Genomic DNA, 16,268 nt, shown 5'->3' with positions numbered 1-16,268 from the left:
CTTTCTTACTATGAACTTCTGTGGTCTCTTCCTGGGAAGATGACCTGGAGGAGTTGTTTCCATAGAGATGAGGATGAAGATTTTAGTGGTGAGAGCATTTCTGTGATGTGGGGAAAGTGGGTTCACGGGGGTTGGGGTGGGGTATAGTACATCACATAGAACTCTATTTTAGGTGATCCAGGGACGACTTCACCCTAGGGCTACAGCCGTTCATGGACCTTTGTCTCCAGGGTCAGCTCTTCACCTTCAGATAGAGGCAGAGCCCAGACCAGTCCTGCTTCCTGACCTCAGTACCCACTAGGGGAGGATCAGAAGCTTGTTTACTCCCCAGGGGTGGTCTGCTCCCCAGGACCCCAGGAAACATTCTTTATGGAATGCTTCCCTCTCATTCCTTCCCTTTGTTGCCCCTTCCCAGGTTTGTCAACAGAAAACCCTCCGCAGGTGTTCTGAAGGGGAACGTGTGAAAAATCACCATGTATTTTACCGTGAGCTGCTGTCATTCAACAAATACTCAATGAAAGCTACTTTGTGTCCTCGAAATGCCAATCCTTTGTATCCTCAGCCAAGAATGATTTAAAAGCCTTTAGAATCTTTATTTCTATCTGGGTGGGGTCAAAAAACAAATATGGAACAAACAGTCAATGGCTCTTTTGACAACTTTGGCAGTTTCTTGTGTCAGCAGCATCACGAACTGATTTTCTTTAGAGGAGGGAAGATGTCAGATGCCAGAAAATCTTTCACTCCCTCTCATTTGACTCTTAGGGAAGTGGTTCCATTTGTATCTTAGCTGATTTGGAGCTGAGGTTGGTTTGGCGGATACATCAGGGTGTGGTCTCAACGGGCTCTCTCTGGCCTCTGTGTAGGAGGAGGTCAGCTCACAGCAGAGGTCGCTGTGACAGTGAGGCTAGACCACGCCCGAATCCTGTCTGAGACCGGCCCGTTCAGAACTGTGGCTATGCTGTTGTCGTTAAGTTTTGAGCTGGAACAATCTGGGCACTTTTGAATGAGTCAGGCGAAAGCAAGGGCAACCCACTTTATTTATTTATTTTTTTAAGAAAACTTGTTTATAAATATATTTGAAATTCTAGTTACAGCCATTTAATGGAGTGTTTAAAAAGAACACCTACGGGGCACCTGGGTGGCTCAGTAGGTTGAGCATCCTGCTGTTAATTTCTGCTCAGGTCGTGATCTCAGGGTTCCCAGCCAGGATCGTGCTCATGGGGGAGTCTGCTGCTCCCCTTCTCCCCCTCAGCTCCTCCCCAAATGCTGTCTCTCTCTCTCTCTTTCTAACATACATAAGTAAATCTTTTAACAAAATAAATAAAAATAATACTTGTATTATGTTAATTTCTGCAATAAGGTGACCTCTTTTCTTAATGGAGTGCTGCTTAGCCTTGACAAATTTTGCTTTGTATTTTAAAGCTCTTTTCACTGCAGGAGTCCCCTTCATCTGTGGTATGTATACATTTTATGTACTCAAGTGTGTTTTTTCTTTTTAAAGATTTTATTCACTTGAGAGAGAGTACGAGCAGGGCTAGGGGTGGAGAGGCAGATGCAGAGGGAGAAGCAGATTCCCCGCTAAGCAGGGAGCCCAGTGCGGGCCTCTGATCCCAGGACCCCAAGATCATTGCCTGGGCCGAAGGCAGGCGTTTAACTGACTGAGCCGCCCAGGCACCCCCTAGTGCATTTGGTGTTATGTGGAGCATCACTGTTGAAATGTTTAATATCTCTGAAAAGGTGGGCTGTGTACCTAGAAGATTTCAAAGTGTGTCTCCCTGTTTGTTCTCCTTCCTGTGTCCCACAGTCGAGAAGATAATGCTGCTGCTGCTGCTGCTATTGGGCATCGCTTGGTTTGGCTTGAGGACATTCAGGCTCTGAATGGAGGAGAAACCTTCAGAACAGATAAGAAGCCGGATCCTGCAAACTGGGAATATAAGTCTCTCTACAGAGGAGACATAGCAAGGTACCTGTCATGATGTCTCTTCTGCTTTCTGCTGGTGGGAGGTGACTTCTTTCTCCCCACTAAACCCTTCGGCATGGTTGCTATCTGCCCCCTTCCTTTGTGGATCCTGGTGAGCATCCTCTGTTGCCGAGCTGTTGAGTCCTGTGTCTCATGTCACACTCTGAAATGAAAGCTCCAACCTGGAGATCAGGATCCAGGTCTGAGGAGTCTCATTCCTCCATGGGTGCCTGTAAGTGTGCCAGCAGAGAAGTTTTTATTTTTATTTTTTATTTTTTTAAGATTTTACTTATTTATTCACGAGAGAGAGAGAGAGAGAGAGAGAGAGAGAGAGAGAGGCAGAGACACAGGCAGAGGGAGAAGCAGGCTCCATGCAGGGAGCCTGATATGGGACTCCATCCCAGCCCTCCAGGATCACGCCCTGAGCTGAAGGCAGACGCTCAACTGCTGAGCTACCCAGGCATCCCAGAGAAGGTTTTTAGTGACTATTTGTTGAGTGAATAACCTAAAAATACCTTGAAATAATTGTGACAAACTATCTGGAAGCCATTTGGTCTGATCTCGATGCCATTGTAAAAAAGTCACGAAAGCCTTTTATTTATCTATTCTCCCCAACTAAGCCATTTTGAAAGTGACATTAAGTGGTAATGACTTCTTCCAAAATGTTTCCGGCAGACGTCACCAGATAATCAAAAGAGGCGATGGTATTCGCTTCAGTAATTAGTTTATTAAACTTTCCTCTAACCTGTCAATCAAAAGTATTTAAATACTTATTAAATCCCTTAGACACTGGGTCATTTGTAAGACACTGTTGGGAACACAAAGAACAGAAATACACAATCTCTCTTCCCACACAGCTTGAAGATAATGAAAATTGAAGGTAGAGAATATTGGAATATAAAGCCAAGCAGAGACCATTATCATCATTCTTTATAGGCTAATTACTTTCTAAAATAAATTTCAGTTTCCATTACGTTGCCGCACCTTCAGATTTCAATCGTTGTCATTCCTTGTGACAATACTCCTCCCCCTATAGGCAGGTCCTGCTAAGAATTCCTTTATGACGTGTTTATATCCGTTACTTTTCAGGGCGTATTTATATTTGCGTGCTCTCTCCTAAAGCCTCATGGCTGAGAGTAAATGACTATTCAGATGTATTCATACGTTTTTGAATATTTTAATACTCCTGAAAGCCTTGTTTGGTTCCCCATGCCAGTGCGGTATGGTGCCACAGACGAGATGGAACCCAAGAAAGTTGGAGGGTTCAGCAAACACTAATGGAGTCTGAAGTGTGTATTGTGAGCCCGTGCTAGTTCTTTCACTTACCTTAGTCTGGTCCTCCCTGCTGCTCTGTGAGCAGGACAGCACTCATTTTTATGTACAAGGAAGGGAACCTCAGGGTAAGTAGCCTCTCAAGATCATGCTGCCAGGAAGCAGCTTTTTGGGGAGTCTATGTTTCTCTAACCTCAATTTTTTTTTTTTTTTTACCGTCCACAAATAAAGTGAGCCTGGTTGGTAGGACGTTTTCTAGTTGGGAAATGGAGGACTCCGGTTCTCATTCTCACTTGGCCATTTGCTGATACCGTCATCCCACATAAGTCCCTAACCCTGCCTGAGCCTCTGTTTCTTCGTTTGTTAACTCCTGCTGTGCCTTACACACAGATAGCAGGCATCATCAATATGAATTAGAAGTTAGTTCACAAGGATAAAGGGCTATTATTTATCAATAGATGAAAAAGGAAAAATAGTTACAGTGACTGATCTTATAGCTCTGCTCATGGACAGCCCAGACCTCAGGAGGAAGATGAGGAGAGAAGTTTATTAGTCTGACTTGTGAAGGTACCATTGGAAGGGCTTGGGGCATTGCTGTGATTTCCCAGTAGGTTCCTTTTTTTTCAATGATAGTCACACAGAGAGAGAGAGAGAGAGAGAGAGAGAGAGGCAGAGACATAGGCAGAGGGAGAAGCAGGCTCCATGCACCGGGAGCCCGACGTGGGATTCGATCCCGGGTCTCCAGGATCACGCCCTGGGCCAAAGGCAGGAGCTAAATCGCTGCACCACCCAGGGATCCCATCCCAGTAGGTTCCTAAAGCTGAGGTGAGGTAAGTCTTTCCCGGATTCATAGCTGTACCGCTGTCAGTGTCAGATCTAGGAAAGTATTGATCCCATAGCACTGAGTTGGTCCGAGGACAGGGGGAGTATTTTGTCAAGTCATGGATTTTCACACTTTGTGAGGGGCGCTGAAAAGCCAGGAGCGTTGAGAGGACTCGGCTAGCACCGTTGTGTGAGGACCGGATGGGGGCTTTTGGGTATTGGGCCTGTGTCTCTTCAGCTTCGCTGGACCATCTTTTGGAAGGTGGTTTTGACATGTTCTTTGTAACTTAGAAAGGCAGAACCAGGATCAGTGAGTGGAAGTTCCAGAAAGTGAGATTTGACTCAGTATCAAAGCAAGTTTTCTTTTTCTTTTAAAGATTTTATTTATTTATTCATGAGAGACACGGGGGGTGGGGTAGGGCAGAGACACAGGCAGAGGGAGAAGCAGGCTCCACACAGGGAGCCCCATGTGGGACTCGACCCCAGGACTTCAGGATCACGCCCTGGGCCGAAGGCAGGCGCTAAACTGCTGAGCCACCCAGGGATCCCCCTCAAAGCAAGTTTTCTAATAGTGTGAGCATTCTAGCAGTGACCTGGTATGTGTTCGTGTATCATGGTGAAACAGAGCTTAGAGTTCGTGGGTAATAGTCACAATTACCTTTGGCAAGTTCTTTAGGGCTAATATAGTAGCTTCAGTGAGGTTCAGCTCTGTTTTTTTCTCCATTCTTGGAGAAGATTGTTTCTTCAGCTATATACCAGATGAAAGAGTTGGCTTATGTTTAGGAGTCAAGTCTTATAAAATAATAATAGCTTTAACTTACCTTGTCCTTACTATATGGCTAAGGACTTCAAGTGTATAAAATTTTTGATTGTCCCTGCTATTCTGTGTTGTGGGTATCATTATACCCATTTCACAGAGGAGGAAACAGGCACAGACAAGTTTTGTGTGTGTGTGTGTTTTGGCGGGGGGTGGGGCGCGGTTTATTTTAAATAACTTGATCAGGGTCAGCTAGGAAGTGATGGGGTTGGAATTTGGATCCAGGTAGATGGCTACCATGAGAGCATATGTGAATCGAAGTCCCTGAAGGAAAGGCACATTTATTATTGCCCAGCTCACTTGGGGGCTCAGAGCCGCTGAGTGGATTCAGGTCAGGTTTGTGTACTCAAGTTAAATATGTTCTTTTCCCATACCCGATCCCTCTTGTTTTTTTTTTTTTTTTTTCCCCTCCTTCTTCCCCCTCCCTTTTCCTGTAGCTGAATTCATTTAAATTAAATATCCATATGCTGTCATTCACTGAACCTCCAAAGTGGGGCTCCCTCCTCCTGGAATTATTCAGGAAAGACCAGCTGACCATTTGATAAGGATTTTACAGGAAAAGTGCCTTCATTGGGGGGGAATACTGCATTAAATTACATCCTAGGTTCTGCCCAATTAAGATTCTATGATAAGTGGTAAATTAGAGAAAACCCAAATGTCCAACAATAGAGAAGTGTTATCTAGATTAGGACTTATCCCTCCAATGGACTGATTCAAAACCAGTAAAAATGGTATTTTCTAAAATGAATAGTATGGGTAAATGCACAAAAGTAGGCAGGAAAGCTCAAAGCTGTTGTATCAGCTGTTTTTTAAAAAAGATGTATGTGGGGGATCCCTGGGTGGCTCAGTGGTTTAGCACCTGCCTTTGCCAGGGCGTGATCCCGGGGTCCTGGGATCGAGTCCCGCATCAGGCTCCCTGCGTGGAGCCTGCTTTTCCCTCTGCCTGTGTCTCTACCTCTCTCTCTTTGTGTCTCTCATGAATAAATAAATAAAATCTTAAAAAAAAAAACAAAAGATGTGGGTGAACACATATAAATACATCGACACACGTATCTGAAAGTAGGCACTTAATGATACAGATCAGTAAGACTCTCCTTTATCATTTTCATCTGTTATAAAATGTAGCTGTTAAAAATCAGTTTTACAAAAAGCACTTCTTTTTTTTTTTTTTTTTTTTTTACAAAAAGCACTTCTAAAGTCAGAAAACTCTGTAAACTTTTTTTTTAAAGAGATTATGTGAATGTTGAAATACTGTTGATTTTTAGTGAAAATAAAATAGTAATTAAGGGGAGAACAAAACCAGTCCTACTTTCGGTGTGTTCCTTACAGAACGATGGGTATGTTTAAGCTCTCTAAGCACTATTTTATCTCTTTAGCCCTCATTAAAGTTGTTTTGACTCCTAAAATGGACCAAGGAGGACCTGGGGGAGGGGATGGAGAAGAAGAGTTTGTGTGTGACGGCCGGAAGGGCGGCTTCTCAGGCACCTGTTGACTGTGTCTGGACCGGGGGATGGGGGGGGTGAGGGCAGAACTTTCTGGAAAGATGACAGAAGGTGGTAGCTGCTCTGTCCTGCCCTTTCCCCCTGATGACAGCATGATATCATGAAAAATTTAAAAAACAGCATAAGCTGAAAGAATTTTACAATGAACCCTCTTACTCCCACCCTCTACGTTCTGCCGTTAATTTTTTTTTTTCTGCCGTTAATATTTTGTTGCACCTGCCTCATCGCGTGTCTGGCTGTTCGTCCGTCCTTCAACCCGTCTTACTGTTTTGGTGCCAGTTATCAGAATACTGCCCACTGCATACTTCAGCAAGCCTGTCCTCTGCTGGAGTTCCAGAGATGTTGTTTTTTTTTCTTTTGACTTACAGCTGACATACAATGTAACTTACACACAAATCTTCATTTGCTGAGTTTTGACACATGCATATGCCTGTATGATCCAGCCCTCTGTGAAAATACAGAACTTAACTGTGACCCCCTCCCCAGATTTCCCCCTGCTCTCTTCCATTCAGCCCACATCCCAGCTCCCCAGGGGCAGTGTGTGCTAATTTTTTTCCATCCTCAATTAGTGTTGTCTATCCTAGCATTCCACACAAATGGAATCACGTAGTACATGCTCTCTTGGGTCTGGCTTCCTTCAGTCAGTGTCATGTTTTTGAGATCCAGCCACATTGTGGCATTTGTCAGTAGTTCGTTGCTCCTCACTGCTGGTCACATTCCGTTGTGTGGCCGTACCTCTGTTTATCCATTCTTCTGTGGATGAGCACCTGGACTCTTCGCGGAATACGGCTGCTGAGAATATTTGTGCACACATCTTTGTGTAGAAATGCAGTTTCCTTTGTCTTGGGTAAATGCCTAAAATAGAATTGTTGGGTCATGGGGTAAGTCTAAGTTTAGTTTTGTCAAGAAACTGCCAGGCCTTTCCCCAAAGTGACTACCAGTTTGCCTTCTCACTAACAGCGTGTGAGAATCCTAGTTACCTGGCCCATGATTCACTGGTGTTCAGTATTGTAGTATTGAATTTTTGGCATTCTGGCAGGTTGTGGCATATATATCTCTTGGTGGCTTTAATTTGCATTTCCCTCATGATTAGTGTTGTTGAGCACCTCTGCATATGCTGATTGACCCTTCCTGTTGTCTTTTGTGAATTCCATCCACATCCTTTGCCCATTTTTTAAATTGGTTGTTTGTCTAACAGTCATACCAAAGAGTGCACGATTTCCCTTAGCCTTCATGCACATATTCAGTAGTTACGAGTTTGTGATTCTCGGGGCACCTGCACGCTCCATACAAGCCTTTTAGAACCCAGTCTCTCTTCCTTTAGAGTAGAAAACAGCCAAATGTAATTTTATTCAACACACTTGCTTCAGGATTAAAAATACACTCTTAGCCCTCTCTGTTTTCTTCTGAAGTAGGGACACAGGACCACATTGTGGAAAAGGGACCAGTCCAGGAGACAAATGACTCACTGTCTCCTGAGGCTCCAGTGTCCTCAGGAATAGCATAAAGGAGGGGGTGAGGATTCCCGCCTTGTCAGTTCCATGTGAGCATGACAGTGACATATGAGACAGTACTTTACAAAACTCTAGGGGAAATAGAAATTACCAGATCTGGAAGACAAACCTGATCTTAAGTTCCTGAGGCATTAGCAAAGAAGTGTTTAGAGGAATAAGTCAAACACAGAAAAGGTTCCTTGCTAATTATCATATTTCTCTAAATGGAAACAGTTTGAAGGTAAGGTGAATTTGAGTACGTGTGCAGTTCGCTCGCCTGACGAGCGCTCAGGCCTGCTGAGCTGAGCCATCACTCCCGTAGATCTAGCGCACACACCCTCCCTTGGTAACTTTTTTCTTTTTCAAATACAAGATACAAGAGGAAAGGAGACTCCTGCCTTGGCATTAACCCCAAGAAGCAGTGTATATCCTGGGAGGGGGCTTCCACGGAAAAGAAGCCTTCGCACAAGCACGTTGAGCGCTATTTTACGAAGAAGAGTGTGGTATTAATGAACATGGATGGAGTTGCCGTTGGCAGTAAGAACGAACCTCCCTCATCTGAGCCAATCTCGTTTATCCCAGTGAAGGGCCTGGATGAGGTGGTTCCTCCCGTTACAACCTGGTTGAACCCTCTGGGGATTTACGATCAGTCCACCACGCAGTGGTTACAAGGACAGGGTCCTTCAGAGCCAGAATCGAAGCAGCCAGACTCACAGACGGACAGAGAGAGCGCACTACTCAAGGCCAAGGTGGAGGAGTTCAACAGGAGAGTCCGGGAGAACCCCCGGGACATTCAGCTCTGGATGGCGTTTGTTGCTTTTCAGGTAAGTAGCGCTGTTGCAGTTCTGTTACTTTGGAATGACTGTCCTTGTTTGGGGCAAACTGATGGGTTCTGCAGCAGTTTGGGGCCCCCGGGAGGACCCTGGCCCGGGACATTTGAAGACGATTAGACCATAGGCCCTGCCCTGAGCTCGCTGCAAGCCCACTGAGGCAGTTGGCCATGTGAAGAATAAGTGCTTTTGGGTATAATTTCGGTGTGGGATGAGGGAGTGACATGCCTCTAGGGAGTAAGAAAGGGCTTCTAGAAGAAGGTGACGTTTGAACAGAATCTGGGGAGAAGCAGCGTGCAGAATGCGCCTTCTCATCACGTGACCCAGCGGGAGCTCTGTGCTCCCTTTCTGAAACACTTGCCTTTGTCTTCGTCCTACTTAGTTTTTTTTGAACCACTGTATAGTGTTATACAGTTATGTTTTGCTCCACATTTGGCTGTTTTATGGGTAAAGTCAGCTCTTGAGAAGCAGTATTCCAGGAGCTGCCTGCCCTCTATTGTTACATGACCTCACGACCAAGCGCAGACAGGTGAATCAGGTGAAATACACGCTCCGTGGTATCAGGTGATACACTGAGGAATGGAATTTTCACTCCGAAAAATGCTGTGATAAATAAGTGGCGATCAAGAAAGTCTGAATGACAATTGGTTTTGGGAGGCGATAGACATTGGGGCTTGTAAGGAGCTCTGTTGTGCTGGTGGAGTTTTGAGGCTCTCTTACTTCCACTTGAAAATTGATGTTTTTGTTTTGAGGACGAAGTCATGAAAAGCCCTGGCCTGTATGCCATCGAGGAGGGAGAGCAGGAGAAGCGGAAGCGGTCTCTGAAGCTGGTTCTGGAGAAGAAGCTGGCCATCCTGGAGCGGGCCATTGAGAGCAACCAGAGCAGCGTGGAGCTGAAGCTCGCCAAACTGAAGCTCTGCACGGAGTTCTGGGAGCCCTCCACCCTGGTCAAAGAGTGGCAAAAACTGATATTCTTACATCCCAACGATACAGCCCTTTGGCAGAAGTACCTTTTATTTTGCCAGAGCCAGTTTAGCACCTTCACCGTGTCAAAGATCCACAGTCTTTATGGAAAATGCCTGAGCACCTTGTCTGCGGTGAAGGATGGCAGCATCTTATCGCACCCTGCCTTGCCGGGCACCGAAGAGGCAATGTTTGGTAAGAAGCTGAGGACCAGATCCATTTATATTGGGGTGCTTATCCTTTCTTTTGGCTCTAGTCAAAAATGAAGATTTGTTTCTGGTGTATTTTAGAAACGTCAGAACTGATAAAACAGATTTAAACAAAAAGCATCAGGATGCCTTTGGATTAGAACAGATTCTGTGTCCAACTTCTTGGGAGAGGTGAGCGATGGGTATTAGAGCCAAAAAAGTTAGTGAAACCTCAGTGGTCTAGGAGTTCCAGGTTTTCTGCTTATTAACCGAGGAAACAGAGCCTAATTCTCGGCTGTTGTGGCTGTCAGTGGCCTTCCCTATGGAGATACTTGCCTGCCCCTCTCACCTGCTCTCAGGTCTCCAGCAGTGGTGTTCATGGGGATGCCCTGATGGCTGCAGGTCAGCGCACAGAGGCAGCTATCCATGTCATTACTCCTGAACACTTCTGGGGGGTCCTGAAGGAGCCTGGAATACAAATTTTGTCCAGTAATGAGGTACAGAAGGCAGCAGGTGACACAGGAGCTGGAGGATGTCACTTGACCTACATCCTGGATTTGCCCTTCCCTGGTTCCCTTGGGACCCTGTGACCTCACATATTTCCTTAACCTGCCTGAGCTCCCATTTCTCCCCCAGCAACGATGATATAATAGTTGCTCTATACGGTAACTGAGCACGTTCACAGAGATTGACATGTGAGTCTGGCTCGGTGCCTAGTGCACGGCAGGCATATATTTGATCAAAACCTTGCTGTTTCTGTTAAATTCTAAAGATGTAAATGTTTTGCCCTAGAAATAAAAAGCATTTACCACACTAACATAGAGTCTCATATTTGATATCCTTTGTGGTATGCTCAAATGGCCAGTGCTACTTGGTAAATGGAATTGTACCACCGTTCAGACAAACCAAAATCATCAGAGAGGGAACCTTGATTTGTTTACAGTGGACTCGGAACAGATGGTGAAAATTGCTGGTGAATCTACCATCTAGCGATCAGTCGAGCACAGATCTTTGCTTTCTAATGAAAATCTTTGCTTTTCCTAGAATTTTTCTTGCAATAATGAGTTTTCAGTGTTTAATAACTGTTTAGACCAACCTCTTACCTTGTTTTTATGTAATGTACATAGTTTTTATTAATATTTGTATTTCACGATGGTTTTGTGTGAAAATTGGAATAAAGGTACTTTGCAGTTCTATAGTGAGTCCTTGTAATAAGGACACACGTCTTTACAGCCTTGAAATGATCACAGTAACTAATTTTGGAGAAAAAGATGTTTTTGGTGTTGAAGTGCACGTTTCTAGAAGTTGTGTTCTTTGCCTTCTGTGGTGTTAACCAGGATTCTCCCTCTTGCTGTCCCGTTCTCAGCGCTCTTTCTTCAGCACTGCCACTTCCTGCGGCAGGCCGGTCACTCAGAGAAGGCGGTCTCTCTGTTCCAGGCCATGGTGGACTTCACCTTCTTCAAACCCGACAGCGTGAAAGACCTGCCTACCAAGGGACAGGTGTGGGTTCTAGTTCTGTGACCCGTCTCTCCCCAATACCCCCCTCTCCTTCCTCCACCACTCCCCTCCCCCTCCTTCTCCTTTCTCTTTCTCTTTCTCTTCTGGGGGCAGGTGTGGATGATGGGAGATGGTTTGGTAGTTTTAAAATATATCCTCCTCTATATCAGTCCTGCTGAAAAACTGTTGCTCATAATATTCTGATGATCCAAGGACAATTCCATAATGAAGGTAGTGAAAATTGGAGAGAGAAAAGATCCACTCCCCCCCAGTATAAAGACTCACTGTGTCCCCCTGTTTTCTTACTTATGGGCCTTATTTCAATGCTAATTGTCTCCACTAGGAAACAGTTGTTATGCCTTTTAGAGCACATCTTACCATCTCCTGCCTCTCCACATTCTAAACTGGGTCTCAGGTCATCTTCCCAGTTAGCATTTCCACAATGTAAGATCTTTGCGGGAGTTTCAGACAATAGCACTTGTTGGCACTCTGTCAACACCCATCCTAACCGGGGAGGTGAGAATCATTTAGATGACAAGTGAACATTGCCCATATTTGTGATGTAGAAGCAATAAAAAAAAATCTCATCACAGAGCTATCCATATAAGAAAGCCGCCTTTTCCCTTTTTCCTTGGAAGAAATCTCGGTTTCCTACTTTGCGATAGGGGTCAGGTGGAGGATGGATAGGGTATCTGAATTTATGGTGAACTTACAGAGTTCTTGAGAAGCTAAGATCTCCATCTTGTGGAATTTTCATGAATTGCCTTTAAAGACTATTTTTATCATTATTATATTTTTTTCTAGAGGAAGTTGGGTTGAAGAGTATTGGTTAACATTAATATATTTGATTAGTAGTATAATAAGCCAGATAACAAAATTGTTTTAAGACATACTTTGCTATGTTAAGGATATGCTGTGCTATGGAAGTGAATCTTAGCTGACTGCAGGGCCTTGGGAGTGTGGTTGTGGGGTCAGGATCAGAGTAGCCTTAGCCTTCATCCCCACCCTTTGCTGACCCTGCAGACTGTGTTTAGAACGAACAGCCACTGCTTGTGAGTATGAAGCCTCAGGAGCCGCTCCCCTAAAGTGTCAGCAGAGCCTGCTGCATGCTCTTGAGATTTTGCATACTAACAACACTTGTTTCAAAGCATTTACAAGACAACTTTGAATAAAGCTTTTTCTTTAATGACATTCCATATTTTTATTTTATTTTATTTTATTTTATTTTATTTTATTTTATTTTATTTATTTATTTATTTATTTATTTATTTATTTATTTATTTATTTTTTTACATTCCATATTTTTAAAACCAAGAAACATTGTTACAAGAAACAGCAGTAGAGCATAAAAGAGGCAGAGTCTGATCTGTGTTTCTACAGAATAAATAAATAGGTTATAATGATCAAACCAAAACAAAACCAAAACAAAACAGCACTTCTTTTTCTTGAGTGCGCTTCTGTCCAGGAAGCTTAAGACCTGGGGAGAGGGAGTGTGGTCTCTGGCTCCCCTTCCCAAGCTACAGGGCCTGTGTCAGGACCGTTGCCTGCCCCTGGGGCTGTCCTGGATGCAGCCCTCTTCTGGGTGTGCGTGGCACTTCCCCAGGCTCAGGCTGGACGTTCCTGTTGCTCCCAGCCCACAGCGTGTCATTGAAAACCTTGTCCTTTTCTAAAGGTTTCTTACAAAAGCTTTCCTTAAGCAAGGACTTTAAAGTCCTTATTGTCAACTGATAACACGATTGCTTTCCTATTCATTGCTGTGTTCACGTTTTCCATAGGATATTACTTTTTTTTTTTTTTAAGGATTTTATTTAATTGACAGAGACATGCACAAGCACAGAGAACAGGAGGGAGAGGGAGAAGCAGACTCCCCGCTGAGCAGGGACCCCCCCCCCTGAGATCATGACCTGAGCCTTAGGCAGACAAATGACTGAGCCACCCGGGCATCCCGGGAATTACTGCACTGAACTAGTCACTACACACAGCAGACTTAATGCCCCAATGTGTGAGAGCAGAGGTGTGATCACAGGGCCTGGCTTCAACATGCAGACCTTTTATTCACTGGATGCCTGCCACATGGAGCTTGGTGCCAATAAGCATTTGTTGAATCCGTACTCTGTATTGGGCTCTGTGCTAGACGTCAGGAACATAAGAGTTGAGATGTCATGCCCTAAAGAGCTCCCACTCTGTCCTGTTGAAACTTTGAATCCCCTTGTCCTCAGAAGGTCTTGAGTACAATATGATTTCAGGTACTAAGGGGCCCAGTGGCTTTAGGGGAACTGGGTGTGTCCCTGTCCCCAAGGGTCAGAACTGGGAAACCATTCCTCTCCTGCCTGGCTAGAGGCCCTTCTCGACCATGTCCAGTCTTTTCCTAACACACTCTCAGAAGTGGCAGCCTGTCACCTTTTGCCATATTCTGTTACACGTCACGAGTTCCAGTCCACACTCAGGTGTGAATGCCACAAGGCAGGGGTATGGTCACAGTGGGGCTCTCTTGGAGGCTGCCTACCACACTAGGTCATTATTTTTCCTGTCTTAGGGTGTATCATATACACTGGAAAGACAAATGGCAAGCAAGATTTCAACCATAAGCCTCTCTCTCTCTTTTTTTTTTTTTAAAGATTTAGTTTATTTCAGAGAGAGCTAGAACACAAAGCAGTAGGGGAGCAGCAGAGGGAGAGGGAGAAGTAGACTCCGCGCTGAGCAGGGAGCCTGATGTGGGACTTGATCCCATGAACTGAAGGCAGACGCTTAACTGGCTGAGCCCCCCAGGCACCCCCTGTGAGTCCCACTCCTGCTAGTCAGAACATACTTTGCTCAGTGACTCAGCAGATTTCTACCTGTTAATCTAATAATGTTTGTATTTTCAACCTGCACAGGTGGACTTCTTTGAGCCCTTCTGGGACAGCGGGGAGCCCCGGGCCGGGGAGAAGAGCGCCCGAGGCTGGAGAGCATGGATGCACCAGCAGGAGCGAGGGGGCTGGGTGGTCATCGGTGCAGGTGAGGCACCTCTCAGGCAGGTTGTGTATGCCTCTGCCTATTTCTTCTGGAATGTGTTTTCACAGCTTTATGATTATTTGTTTATGTGTATATGCTCTTCAGCAGTCCCTGAGAACACTGTAGAAACATCACAGTGTCAAAAATGCATTAAGTGGATGTATTGGGAGAGCAGACTGTCTCTCACCCTTAGGGTCTTTCAACTCCCTCCATCCTGTTGAGGGTTTGTTTCTTTCCAGAAGACATTTCATTTTCCTTGTACTTTTTTTTTTAAACTTAGTTCTTTTATTTATTAATGTATCATTTTAAAGATTTTATGTATTTACTTGAGAGAGAACCACACACATGAGCAGGGAGCCCGATGTGGGGCTCGATCCCAGGACCCAGAGATCATGACCTGAGCCCAAGGCAGAGGCTTAACTGACTAAACCACTCAGGCCCCTGTTCCTTGTTTATTTTAAAATACTTATAGATGTACAAGAAGTTGGAAAAAAAAATACACTGGGAGGTTTTGTGTCCCCCACCAGTTCCCGCCCATGCCAATGCCAGGATGCAGAAGCACAGTCCAGAAATTGGCCCCAGCAGTGTGTGGCAAGCACATAGGTGCACGCATGTTTGGTACTGATGGGTTTTATCACATGTGCAGCTTCCTTTAACCACGTCCATGGTCACATACAGAACCAGTCATCAGCACAGAGTTCCCCGATGCTGTCCCTTGTAGCCTTTATCCCCGCCACGCTCCCCTCTGAGGACATCACTATTATGTTGTCATGTTACTTCGCGTATGTTATATAAATGGAATTATGTGGCGTGTGACTTTTTAGAACAATTTCCTATTGTTATAAAAATATATACACAATTTACCGTTGAAAAAAACATTTTTTGAGCCCACAGTGCCGTGGCGTTGACTGCATGTACACTCTCGTACAAGTGTCTTAGCATCTGTCCATCTCCTCAGCTCTCACGTCCCCAGTGGGAACCTGCACCCACTACGCAGCAGCTCCCCCTCCTTCCCTGCCCCTGAGGACCACCATGGCACCTGCTGTCTCTATGGATTGATTATTTTAGGGACCCCAGAGAAGGAGCAGACAATTTTGTTGTGTGGTGACTAGCTTATTTCACTTAGTGCAATGTCTCCGTCCAGCTGTTGTCGGACGCTGAGGTTGCCTCACCTTTTGGCAGTTGTGAGTGATGCTGCAGGGAATGTAGGTGTACAAGTACCCAGAGGTGAAAATGCTGGATCGTATGGTAGTTTTTTTGATTCTTTGAGGAAACCATTGTACTGTCCGCAGGGCTGCACCGTTTTATGTTCCCGCCATTGCTGCACAGGGGTTCCAGTCTCTTCACATCCTCACCAACATCTATTTTCTCTCTAATTTCTTAATGATCAGTTTTTTTTTTTTTTTTTCCCATTTAGTGTCATTCCCCTGAAATCTGTGGGAATTGTTGCGTGCATCTGTCATTTGTTGCATCTATCTTGGGGAGTAGTTCGTGGTGTAGACGTACCGTGGTTTATTTTGCTGCTCACTGGCTGCAGGATGTTGGGAATGTTCCTGGCATGTGGCTGTTACGAATAATGCTGCTGGGGTACAGGTGTTTGTGGGTACATGGGTTTTCATTTTTCTGGTGCCAGCACCCAAGAATACAGGTCCCAGGTCTTATAGAAAGTGTGTTTTGTGTTTTGTTTTGTGCACGTTTAATTTTATAAGAAATCGACCTCCTGTTTTCTAGGGTAGCTGTACCATTTTATATACCCTGTTTATTTGTAAATTTTTTTTTTAAGATTTTATTTATTTATTCATGAGAGGCACAGAGAGAGAGAGAGAGAGAGGCAGAGACACAGGCAGAGGGAGAAGCAGGACCCATGCAGGGAGCCTGACGTGGGACTCGATTCCGGGTCTCCAGGATCATGCCCTAGGCCGAAGGTGGC

General features: G+C 44.9%; 1 protein-coding gene across 3 annotated transcripts in view; it reads left to right on the top strand.

Moving 5' to 3' along the window:
- NRDE2 (NRDE-2, necessary for RNA interference, domain containing) overlaps positions 1 to 16,268 on the top strand; it is a 49,844-nt gene that overhangs the window by 20,979 nt on the left and 12,597 nt on the right. For all 3 annotated transcript variants that reach the window (XM_025442359.3, XM_049113413.1, XM_049113414.1), the window contains 5 exons: positions 1,805 to 1,963; positions 8,240 to 8,690; positions 9,449 to 9,854; positions 11,214 to 11,347; positions 14,221 to 14,341. In XM_025442359.3, the coding sequence (XP_025298144.1) occupies positions 1,805 to 1,963; positions 8,240 to 8,690; positions 9,449 to 9,854; positions 11,214 to 11,347; positions 14,221 to 14,341 (1,271 nt within the window). The remainder of the gene's footprint in view (positions 1 to 1,804; positions 1,964 to 8,239; positions 8,691 to 9,448; positions 9,855 to 11,213; positions 11,348 to 14,220; positions 14,342 to 16,268) is intronic.

This window comes from Canis lupus, chromosome 8 (assembly GCF_003254725.2).
Source record: "Canis lupus dingo isolate Sandy chromosome 8, ASM325472v2, whole genome shotgun sequence".
Classification (NCBI taxonomy): domain Eukaryota; kingdom Metazoa; phylum Chordata; class Mammalia; order Carnivora; family Canidae; genus Canis; species Canis lupus.
This window is presented reverse-complemented; position numbering and strand designations above follow the sequence as displayed.